General features: G+C 40.7%; 1 protein-coding gene across 1 annotated transcript in view; it reads right to left on the bottom strand.

Moving 5' to 3' along the window:
- Positions 1–13,084, bottom strand: part of PHEX (phosphate regulating endopeptidase X-linked) — a 110,220-nt gene that overhangs the window by 53,888 nt on the left and 43,248 nt on the right. The window contains exons 11-12 of the mRNA XM_054804785.1: positions 8,967–9,095; positions 5,411–5,512 (exon numbers count right to left, since the gene is read on the bottom strand). Coding sequence (XP_054660760.1) covers positions 5,411–5,512; positions 8,967–9,095 — 231 coding nt within the window. The remainder of the gene's footprint in view (positions 1–5,410; positions 5,513–8,966; positions 9,096–13,084) is intronic.

Genomic DNA, 13,084 nt, shown 5'->3' on the forward strand with positions numbered 1-13,084 from the left:
GGGCTCATCAAATTAGGAGTGCCTGCTCCAAGTAGCTTGGAACAACAGAACAGACACAAAGAGAGTCATATACGGAGCAACATTTTAGTGATTAGATGGAGCTGACAGGCTGCCTAAAGCAAAAATCAAGCATCGATCCTACCAGAGGGCCTTTTGCAAGTCCTTTAGAGGTTGATGGTCCCTTTGATTGCAAAGCACCAGGCTGACAGCAAAATATACAAGTCTGGCCTCAGCCAAGTGCACAGGGTGGGCATCAGTCAGAAAACAGGCAGCAGAAAACATGCAAAACAGTGAGTATCCGAATCACAGAGAGGATTTGCAGTTAATTCTCTTTAAAGCCTGCCAAGTCATTTGCATTACAGTGGTGTTATCTAAAGATACAGTCACCATAAGGAACAGAAGACTAGCCTAAGATAAGATGTTTTTCTAGGAAGGTTTTCCATGCTCACAGTCCAAACATCTGGAACCCACATTGACCTTATTCTTTTTTCAGGAAATGAGTAAAAACTTTGTTAATGACCCAAATATGCCTGAAGTTAAAGAAAGAGCTAGAGACAAAATAAATGGATCACATGGAACACGCCCAGTAAACAAAAAACACCAACTCCTTTCTTTCCAGAGCATTCGAATAATTCAGGAATGCAATGTGATGAAAAATATGGAGGAAAAGCAAAATATATGAATCCATTTTCATGCAGCTTATGGTTCTTCCATAGAACTTCAGGCAGAAGCTCTTCTCTACATTACTATAAGGGACAATGTGACAGCTACTGATGAAAACATAAAAGACAAAGACATTCTTTACCTCATAACTTCCTTCCTTTACTTAATTGATAATAAGACTAGAATATAATAGACTAGAATATAGAAGATTTCAATTGGAAGGGACCTACAAGGATTATCTAGTCCAATTTCCTGACCACTTTAGGGCTAAACGAAAGTTGAAGCATATAAAGAGCTTTGCCCAAATGCCTCAATCACTGACAGGCATGAGGCATCGTCCGCCTGTTCCAGTGTTTGACCACTCTCTCTGTAATCAAATGCTTCCTAATGTCCAGTCTAAACCTCCTCTGGTGCAGCTTTGGACCATTCCCATGCATCCTACCACTGGGTACCAGGGAGAAGAGCTCAGCACCTCCCTCTCCACTTCCCATCCTCAGGAAGCCGTAGAGACCAATGAGGTTGCCCCTCAGTCTCCTTTTCTCCAAACTAAATGAACCCAGAGTCCTCATCTGCTCCTCACAGGAGATGTCCTCCAGCCCTTTCACCAGCTTTGTTGTCCTCCTCTGAATGCATTCAAGTACTTTAACATCCTTCTTAAATTCATAGAATCACAGAATGGTGTGGGTTGGAAGGGACCTCAAAGATCATCTAGTTCCAACCCCTCTGCCATGGGCAGGGACACCCTCCACTAGACCACGTTGCCCAAAGCCCCATCCAACCTGGCCTTGAACATTTCCAGGGAGGGGGCATCCACAGCTTCCCTGGGCGACCTCTTCCAGTGCCTCACCACCCTCACAGGAAACCATTTCTTCCTTATATCTAATCTAAATCGACCCTCCTTCAGCTTAAAGCCGTCACCCCTTGTGCTGTCACTACATGCGCTTGTGAACAGTCCCTCTCCAGCTTTCATGCAGGCCCTCTTCAGGTACTGGCAGGCCGCAATTAGATCTCCCCGGAGCCTTCTCTTCTCCAGGCTGAACAACCTCAACTCTCTCAGCCTGTCCTCATAGGAGAGGTGCTCTAGCCCTCTGGTCATCTTCGTGGCCCCCCTCTGGACTTGCTCAAACACATCCATGTCTTTCTTATACTGGGGACCACAGAGCTGGACGCAGTACTCCAGGTGGGGTCTCACCAGAGTGGAGTAGAGGGGCAGGATCACCTCCCTCGACCTGCTGGTCACGCCTCTTTTGATGCAGCCCAGGACACGGTTGGCTTTCTGGGCTGCAAGCGCACACTGCCGGCTCATGTCGAGCTTATTGTCCACCAATACCTCCAAGACCCTCGCCCAGAACTGTACACAGTCCACAAGGTGAGGCCACACCAGCACCGAGTACAGTGGGATAATCACCTCTTTTGACCAGCTGGTTACGCTGTGTTTGATGCCCCCCAGGATGTGGTTTGCCCTCTTGGCTGCCAGGGCACACTGCTGACTCCTATTGAATCTGCTGTTGACCAGCACCCCCAGATCCCTTTCTGCAGGGCTGCTCTCCAGCCACTCATCTCCCAATTTATACTTGTGCCCAGCGTTACTTCATCCCAGGTGCAGAATCTGGCATTTGTTCTTGTTAAATTATGTCAGTAATCATTGCCCAATGCTCCAACCTATCCAGATCCCTCTGCAAGACCCTTCAGAGGGTCAACAGCACCTCCCAGTTTAGTATTGTCAGCAAACTTGCTAAGGGTGCATTCAACTCCTCCATCCAGATCATTGATAGACATGTTGAACAGAACTGGCCCGAGGATTGAGCCCTGAGGAACCCCGCTGGTGACTGGTCACCAGCCGGATGTAGCCCCATTCACTACAATCCTTTGAGCCCTGCCATTTGGCCACTTCTTCACCCAGTGCACCATGTACCTGCTCATCTCACAGCTGTCCAGAACGATGCTGTAAGGCACAGTATCAAAAGTCTTGCTAAAATCCAGAAAAAACTACGTACACCATCTTCCTTTCATCCACTAGGCAGGCGACCTTAACATAGAAGGATATCAGATTAATAACGAAGCAGGTGCTATTTTTTGTTCTGGAAACAGAAACAAGCAGAAGATGCTCACACAGGACTGAAATTTATTTCCAAGTAGAATATCCTACCCTAATAAAAAAATTCCACAGAGGTGTTAGTAACGAAAGAGAACTAGAACAGTTGTTTTATGTGTTATTGGGCTCAGCCCAGCAATAATTGGGTAATATTACCACAGTTTGCCTATACAGAAGATCAAAGCAGAGAATCCTTTCTGGCCTTCGTCTGAAAGAAGGTACCTTCAGCATCCCACTGTGTTCTGTCATAACACTAGTTTTTGTTTTGATAGTGGTCCAAAATGAAGAGTAAAAGTGAGAAGACCCCCAGGACAATACAGCTTGCTCTTCAATTCACGAACAAACTAAGCTCCTTCCTAAATTGTGAAATCCATGGCCCTTGCTGTACTCTCACAGATGTGGATGACACTTATTGATGAAGAAATGTCCCTTTTACAGATCTATATAATAAAAGTAATAAAGTAATACTGTTTATTTTTTAAACAACCAAACAATCCCCACTCCAAAATTCCCATTGTCTGTGATGCTTTATTAAAGTGTAAGTATTAAAAAAAAATGACAGCATAATGTGCTGGCTTTATGAGATTTAATTGGAACAGAGTAAGAGATTTTGAAGGTTCTGTTGTATTATAAATCTTAGATTTCCCCAGTGAATTATCTGACCATACATGTAACAAATCTATTTTTTGATTTAAAAACATGCCCATCCAAATGTCCCAGGAAAAATCCAATATCTATTATTAGCAATAAATAGTATTTAATAAACATGCACAAACTCCATGTCTGGAAATCTACCAAAATATCTCTCTAGACTCTTTCCTTCTAGCTAAATAACTGTTTCTGTGACTCTGAACTTAAACTTACAGTCCTAAGTCCTACCGCATATTTGTTGCTGCAATTTCTGTCATTATATAACACTTGTATCTTACAAGCTTGACCTTGTTCTTATGTCAGTAAACTATAAAACTGTTGTTCAAATCAGTGAGAATGGATTTAAACTATTTGCTATTCATATACTATGGCTTGTATCATTTTTATTGTACTGCTTGAATTTAGTTTGTCATGTGTTTTTCAGCCCAGACTCACCTCTTTAACTTGAGAAACTTAAATGAGATGCCTAAATTGGGAGATTCCTAAATGTGTAAACAGAGGGAAACAGGTATCTCTACCTACAAAAGTTCTAACCTACCTTCTGAACAAAACTCTCCCTAAACTGGGAAACAGAGAGCTTTTTTAGGGGGTTTATTAGTTTGCAGCTATGCTTGTATTGTTTCTCTGCTGAAAGGCAGGTAGCAAATTTTGAATAAAATGGTTAAGCAGACTGTTTGCTAGAGAAATCAACATCAGACTTGCATATACCTGTAAAGGTATATAGAAATATCTCTATTAAGAAAATAATTAGAAAATCTTCCCGCTCTTCTTTTTCACCAAAGTTGTCAAATATCTGAATTATAGATCATTATTTCTAGGGAAAAAAAAAAGTATAACAGCCAGTAAGAAGCAATAACTGCAGGCCATTTACCATCAGGTTAGCAGGAAAAAAATGACATCTTACTGTTGTTCTCTTGCTATAGAGTTTATTGGTGCATTTATGCATGTCTATTTCATTTGCACATCTGTGAAGAGCACTGCTGTACAAAATGCAAATGGACTGTATATGGAATTTAAAACTTTCCAATGATAAAATGTCTCAACAGCCTTTTCGTTGGAATTACCAAAAGACTTTGCAGTCCATGTTTGTTTTTAAATCAAAACACTGTTACTTTTATTCAAGCACAGCAAGCAGGAACAGTTCAGCTGCACTTGCATGTCAGTTTATTCAAAGAGGGTATTTACTAATTCACTGATATTCCATTGCTTCATCAAATAATGAGACAGTCCTACACATTGACCTCCACTCTTATTTGTTTATGCCTCTTCCAACTGCTGCTCTGGGGGCAGAGCTCTGCTTTTGGACAAGCTCTGTTTCCATGTATCACATGCTGTAAACGTGGGAATAGAGTGAAAAGGGAGCTTTGAGTACCTCCTCCTGCCTTCGCCTTTACCTCCTCCATTTTATTGTAACCCCATCTGAAAGTAACCAGGACCAGTAATGTCATCCTTGACCATAACACTTCATAACTGGCATTACTCTAGGAGATGGGTGTTCAGCTGGGATGGCCATTGCACTCCTGGAAGATGGCTGTCAAGGTAGGCCTCTCACCGTGACACTGGAGAAGGTACAAGACCTGGGCTATTTTCATAGTCCCTTTCTAGACTGGAGCCTCCATCTTCACACCAAATACCCAAATTTTTTAGACATAATTTTTGTAGGTTGGTGCGCCTTTGACGTCCCAATCAAGGCTGAAGACCTTATCAAGAAAAGCCTCTTTACACGCAAATCTGAAATGAGCTCACAGTCTACATCAGCCAGAGCCAGATGGGGAAAGATAGGGGCAAGGGAGGAAGAATGAGGTAAGAAAAATAACTTCAGCAGAGAAGCAGGAGCTCAGGTGGCTCAGCTTCTAGCAAAACAAATGTGGCACATGTCCTTTCACAAAAAAAAAAAAAAAGTAACTGGAACTGCAAGTACCATGCATGACATCCTGTTCTCACTCAACTCAGATCGTTACCGTAACATGAATATACCCACCCACTATTTTTATTTATTACCTTCTCATAAGCTTTTCTTTTTGTTTCAGAGTCCATCCAGTCATTTTCCTTTTCCAACATGTCAATAAAAGCCCAGCGAATTCCTTCAGTCAACTCCTCCATCTGCAAAACATTTAGCAAATCACTCCCCAGTAAAATATGTCATGCCAGAATCATTATAAGAAAAGGTTTGGTGCGTGCAGGAGCAATGGATTTGGTTAGACCATGAATGATTCCGAATCAGTTGCTGCTGTTCTTTCTTGAAGGCTGATTTCTTCTTTCTCCAGTCCTCAGATACTTCTGAAAATAAGTTTCTTTACATTTTCTTTTCCTTCAGTTGTACCACACAACCTGTTCATTGCTGATCCTTTCATGTCACAGCTGTGAGAATGGCTGTCTTGAAATCATAAAAAATACTGGCAGAAATGCAGTGATTTGGGGAGATTTCTGACACTTTGGTTCTAGATCACTAGCCCATGCAGAAGAATAAGCCAGCTGCAAGGCAATTGCGCAAATAAAGCATTTTCTGTCGAGAGAGCATCTGTAGCCTTGTTTGGTTTATGTCAGACTGAGACACATCTTATTAATATTGCCAAAGGACCGAATTTGGGCTGACACTATCATGATCCAAATACAAATCAGTGTCCAAATATTTAGCCCATATTTAGCTTTATTTGTGAAGTACTCCTACCCCTTGCTTACTGCGGGGATAGAGGCCGTGGCTCACAACACAGAGCAGCGTTGACCGCTTCTGTGGTCTTGAACCACCAGTGACAGCTTGCTTCTGGGCAAAGCCAGGAGAACCCACAACCGTTTTAGCTTGGCTGCTTCCTCACGGGTTCTCTACACACAATAGTTTTGCAGACACCTATACAAAGCCACGAGCATATCACAAGTGAAAAAAATAATAATAGGAGTGTTTAGTGAGTATGCACACTGAGAAAACCCTGAAATGACAGAGAACAAGAAATTTAATGCATGAGGTGTATTATACCAGTCTAAAGAGCAGCAATGTCCTCACGCTTATGCATCTGTCTGGCAGCACAGACCAGAAAGGCATACGTAATCAGCTGCTTCCGTTTATGTCAATAGATGAACCTCATGACAGATAGCCACTGAGAATACTGCAAGAGTGAGGCAATTCGGGGGATCCAGCCATCGCTGGAGTCCTTTAGCACAGACCAAACCAGAGTTGAGATAGCACAAGACATGACAGATAATCATTACATGAAGACTGACTGGATCTTTGTGTTGTCAGTTATGTTACATTTAAAAATAATGAAAATGTCAAGTACCAGAGATCTATATAATTTTATTCTGTAGATCTGGTAGTTCTGAAATGTCATTAAAAGTGAGGACTAAACCCTGGAAAGTAACGTTACCTTTAGCTAAATTGTCATTTATGTATCAGATGTATATTTTAATCTGGAACTGTTCCTTATTTGTGGTGGAGCCAGACAAAATATAGCAAAGCTCCTTTGATTATTCATTTTTTCCTACCCTTTACAAAAAACATTTTTGTATTTTTAGAGACAATATGGGACAACTGGAACAGGTCTAGCATTAAATATGACTGAACAGTCAACATTCACAGCAAACTGCAGCCCAGGGAATAGGGTAACTTAAAGATATTGATGACAGAGCACTGACTCAATTAACTTAGTGCACTAATGAGGTGAACTCCCTATATTTGGAGGTTACAGGTTCAAACTCCAGCTCTACAGCTGGGCCCTGGTGTATACTTAGGCTTCATGCACCAGCTGTAGCTGCAGGGGGCAGGGGGAGAAACCTATTCCTGCTATCAAAGTTATTACTGAAACTGCTCAGGCATAGCTGTAAGAAACACTGCAGGCACTCTGGGTTAGAAACAGTGCTATATTTAGACACAAATAATGTCTTTCTTGATAAAAGGAGAGAAGTATCTAAGGTATGAAACATCAGTGACTAAACATGGAGGAAAAAGAATCCGTATTATCTATAACTCAGAATTTGCTTATCATAGACAGATATATGCCACAAGCATAAAAAAAAAAACTATATACGTAAGAGTGCTTTTCTCAAGTGCTTTCTTATTGCTTAAGAAAGAGAAATAGAACTGAAAACCAGTGAAATGAAAATGTTAACACCACAAATAATTAACTTGAAAAGCACACTTCTAGATGGATCGCAACAAATTTCACCTGCATCTGATTTTATCTCCATGGGCAGTTCACTATAGATCTGAATCTTGTGATCTACACTATGGATACTACTGCAAATTCAGACTTGAAAATTTTTTAAATATTTGGTCTGAAAAGAATTTGCATACTAAGAAATATTTTAATTAGGTCACATTTCAACAGAAAAACATTCTCTATCAGCTTCTCATAACTTCCCTCACATATACAAGTATGAAAAAGTGCCCATCCCCTCCATAAAGCGTACATTTCTCCTTCTCTTCCCACTTAGTCTGCACAGAGGTCACTGAAATATTTTGGCCACTAAACTGCCAAATAGCACATTACATATTCAATCAAGAATCAGGGAACTGAAAAGCTGGAGACAAGTAGCAAAAGGAAATGCAGAACCTGAGAGGGAAACACACACCATAGAGATTTGGACAAGCCAAATCAGAGTGTTGGTCTGTCTAACATGGAGTCCTGCCCTGAGAAAAGAGTCAAACTAGATAGTCAGACAGACGAACTCAGGCTACTGAGCCAGGGCAGTGCAGGACTATCACAGAGCAGTCGCTCCCAGCACAGGATGCTATTTCACATGTTTCCTAAATGGTTGTGCCTCTCCTACACACCACCAGCTAAATTCAATGACTGAGTTAATTTTAATTTGATTATTGTTGAAAAATCAATGGCTGAAAAAGCAGATATTGGAAAACCTTATGAAAAAAAATATGAACTGAAAATATGTCATAAATTATTGTGAAGGGCAATTAATCATTTGAATAAGTTATTAAGAGATGTGATAAAGTAGCTATGTTTGAAGTTTTAGAGTGAGGATCAACATCCAGCAAAAAGCTATTCTCTGGACTCAGGAGTGTAGAAAAATACTTTATTTCACCGTTGAGCAAAACCAATTTGAATCACAAATATAAACTCTCACTATGTGGCTCTAAGTTTCTCTTAATTTGGGCCAGATAGCAGTTACACTTTTCTTGCTTAGACTATGGGTGTAGCACAGTCGGCTTTAAAGGGGTTGCCCTGAAGCAGAGAAATCTTGACTAGTCTTTTAACTAGTCAGTAAAAACTTTACTACAATGAGTTACACTAGCTATACTAAGCCATTTCTCATCAATACCCGTCACACTGTTCCTGCACAGCCTGGCTGTCATTTATGCAAATTAATGGGGTTCAGCCTGGTTTTGATCTGGCTACATATTTTTCTGAATGGCTGCAGATGGAAAGAATGGGCAGTACCCAGATGGACAGAAATGTGACATTTCTTCGAATTTGTTCCTTCTTTTTTTTTTTTAGTTCAATTAAACAATTTTTAAGAATCTTATTTCTTTTTTAACTTCAGTCTAACATCAGAGACAATTTGTGAGAACTTGAAAGTTTCTAGACAGAGATCTCAGAGCACTCACCATCTCTTTCTTGTCTTCTTGAAAATGGGCATTCACAAACATCTTGCCCACAACGTAAGGGAGCGCACTTTCAACAAGGTCCACGCATTTATCCCACTGGGGCAGCAAAGTTGTGGTTCCATGGATCACCTGTTGGCAGGTGCATGTAGTAAGTCATAAAATCATACTGTTTAAGAAGAACAAGTCTGCATCCACATAAAGTATAATGTAAAGCATATTTGTCAAAGAGCTACCGAAAAAGAAACAACAGCCATACTTTACAGTTATCGACAGATCTTTTGACCCCCACAAAATAGCTGTAAGATTTTAAAGTTAGAAATAGTAAAATGGTAATGACTTAGAGAGACTAGGCTTAGAGGGTTAGTTACAGGAAGGCATTCCCAAGTGAAAATTTTAGACTAATTCTGGAAGTCTTTCAGTGTTCAATCAAGAGACACTTTCCTCCAACAAATCCCTGCTCTGAGATATGTCCAAAATTTTTTTTTCCTCTCTCCACTGACTAGGTGAGAAGCCTCGGGAGATCATCCTCATGAAAGTGAGGTCAGTCCTTATGAAACACCTCCTATAGAGCCCTCCACTGCCACAGACTTATCTGTGCTAACTAATGATGTCTAACATTGGTAGGTACGTGTCCACACCTTTTTGCCATTTACCTGTCTAGTTACTCTTACCACAGCCTGTGTAAAAGACATAGTTGCTTTCAGTCCCTTTTCCAAAGTATTTTCAGGAGAAAACAGGTGTGAACGATCAAGAACACTGAATATGTGTTTGTCCTCAAAAAATCTTGCTTCATGTTACAGTAGAAAGAGGTTGCATAATTTACTAAAAGAATGGTAGTTAGACAGACCCTTCCAGGCTTTGTTGATGTCCCTACAACACCATGCATGACCTTCAAAAGAGAAATAGCCAAGAATGGTCAACACACCAATGAACAAGGCAAAATAGAGCTCAAGCACATTGCTGCCTTGGTTTCACGGGAAGAATGTTGTTACTGGGGACACTTACCCAACTAACATTACATTTTCTTGTCAAGGTAGAAGTTCATTAAAAAAAAAAAGTACACACAACACAAAATAAGAGATGGGTTCATGTAAGCAAATAGCAAATCCAGTGCTGATTTAAGAAACTTTTGTTGTTTTCAAGGTTCAAAGAGTTCCTTTTCTGCTTAAGGAACTTATTAAGCTTTTCAACAGGGAAGCAGCAAAATCCCAGTGCAGTAGTTAACAGCTGTCAGCTGTGTAAAACCAGAGTGCAGTCACCACCAGACCAGCTCAGATGGGATAGCATTTTGGCCTCTCACAGATTAAACAAGCCTTTTAAGCACTGATCTAGTAGTTTCTAAGCCTACTATTTTTCCCAGCCTTCTCTTCCTTTGAGCCCAAGATTAAATTTCTAGCAAAACTGAAGGATTTGGATTTGTTGTTTTTCCAATAGGAAAAGATTTCATTGGAAAATTCCAGACTAGCTTAGCACTCACCTATTGAAGGTCAGATATTTTGGTAGTTCAAAGATTGATTTTCTCCATCATATTGTCTGTAATTAAGCTTAATCAATGACTCATACTTAAATACACCAGTGAATTGCATTTTCAAACGCTTTGTATTAATACTGTATGTGCACTAATAGATTTTCAATGACAGAGAGAAAGCTGCTTCTGTAAGAAAACCACATTGGGCAAACCAATATATAATAAGAAGGTAATAGTTTCCTAAACAGAGCCAAATTTGAAAATAAACTCCTTCTCCAAATCCTTCAACCCTCATATATAACACAGCACTCAAAAAAAAAAAAAGAAAAAAAAAGAAAAAAAAGGGACACGAAAATTTCTCTCCAGGGTCCAAGTAAAACCACAATGGAGCTTTTTCCTAACACAGAGGAAGAAGGGGAGTCATAGCATTAGTCATCAGAGCTTGAAATTCCTTCTGAAAGCTCTGACTACGCATCAGCTGCAGAAAGAATCAGGAGACGGAGCTGGCTTTTAGACTGTGACATATTATTATTGCAACATAATAATTATCGTTATTTTGAGGGAGGCTTGACTGTAAGGAGGACAGAAAGGCAACCCAGGTTGTGAAACCAATAAAAGTAGAGCTGAGAGGAATAGATTACATCTCACAGCTGCTTTATTGATATTTATGTTACAACAGCCAAATAGAACTCCCTCAAAATCGTCCTCTTAATATTAATGTACCACTTTAAAACACAGTGCTCCAGGTAGCAACAGTGACTATAAATAGGATGTTTCAAGCCCTCCCAGTCAATTGAGAGCTCCACAACACAGTTAACTGATCTCTTCCCCAGGCGCCACCGCACATTTGCTGGGACTCAAGCACCACCGCAGAGGAGCTGCTGATAGGTGCTGATGTGGTAATCAAAGCGCTTTCTCTAGAGTCAGCAGGTTTGTCCCATTTCTCAACCTGAAGGTTTTTGAAGTTTCATCATGGCTTTTTCCCTCTCTTTGCAAAGAGTTTAAGTGTCTTGATGCTACGGTTTCTACATGTGAGATGTTAAAGCCACCAACAGAAAATGAGAACCTGGTGAAAAAAATACTATGCTCACGACGGGTGAGGCTGACTGGCTGACTAAATGAATAAAAGATATCCTTTGCTTTAAGAGTCACCGATTCACCTCATGGTCATGTCTTTTTAGTAGTCATTCAATGTTTTCTTCACTTACCTGGCAAGAGGTTGGTGGGTCCTTTTTATGATCCCAAAGGACCTGTGTGCCTTTACTCCTCCAGCCTCTGACTGGGCTAATCTGTTCACCATAGCCTTTGCCTAGGACTCCACTTCTCATGTCCTTTCTGCTGACTTGTGAAGTCTGTTCCCTGAGCTGTTTACCGTGCTTGACTTTAGCTATTAACGATTAGCTATTGCTGTTTACTGCACTTAACTAACTCTCCATCTCCAGGTCCCAGGGGCAGATAATGAGAATAAGCTGCTGACTCACTGCCCTTACTGTGCTGTTAAGTTTTCACAACCACTTACATGAAACCCTTGATGATATTATTAATAAGCATTGAATCAACTTGAAGTAGATTTCTCCCTAAGGTTCTGAAGAAAGTATCCAAAGAAGTGACAGCAGCTAGTTACCACATCGAAACACACAGTATCCAAAGCTTAAAGTTTCCTTCCAGGAATTTTTCGGGCCATAATATAACTCAATATAACTCACTATTATGCTGCAGACTGGCTGATCGCCAGCATCAATCTATTTTACCTGGCTAGCAAGGAACGTCACAGGAGAGGACACACTTACAAACTTGTGGCTGTGGTTCTGACAGCCAGTTTCTCACATTTTTTGCATAAAGAAAAAGGCATCTTTAACAAGACTAATTCGAATATGATTTCAGAAGTATAAGAGACTGCCTTTTCTGTGTAGTTCCCATCAAGCTCTTTGGATTTTATTTTTAGGTATGTGATCAGCTCAGAACTATTCCAGTACCAGTCAAGACAGACATTATGGGTGCTTCAGTTAGCCACCTGCATGCTTCACCAGGGAGGACTGAACACCCACACCTTCTGTGCCACATCACTGGCAGCATCATAACAGCCTCCTGTTGCCATGATGTCACCGAGCAGCTAATTTTCGTAACAACAAACAAAAAGTTCACTATCTAAACTAAGGTGGCATGGAAACAAGGTGACAAAGCACCTTTCGGTTTCAATTTCATCCCTGGTTTGCTTAAAGACCCTTCATGCTGCCCACAGGATTATCAGGGTGGCTATCTATTCAGGCTTTCTATTCACCTAATCAAATGTGTGTGTTTTACATAAATGCCCATATTACTTAAGAGATAATTAGCTCTGCTCTGGTAGCTCGGAGCAATGACTAACTAACATCTTCTGGGGGTTCTGCAACCCCAAGCTAGAAGGCACCTCATTGGATTCTCTGTGGAAACGGCTCATGTATGTATGTGGTAGAGCTCATGTAATGCTGGCACTAGAGCATGAGAGAAGTTTGAGCAAGCTTAGAAAACATGAAATCGTAGACTTTTGCTTTACCAGAGCTATATTCATGCACGCATAAAATAGTAGTTTTTTCTCAAAAGCTTAGATTTTGGCCAAACCTGTTTGGCCTGCAGGAGTAGTGCAAGTCCCAGCCCTGGCATGTAGCTC

This window comes from Grus americana, chromosome 1 (genome assembly GCF_028858705.1).
Source record: "Grus americana isolate bGruAme1 chromosome 1, bGruAme1.mat, whole genome shotgun sequence".
Lineage (NCBI taxonomy): Eukaryota > Metazoa > Chordata > Aves > Gruiformes > Gruidae > Grus > Grus americana.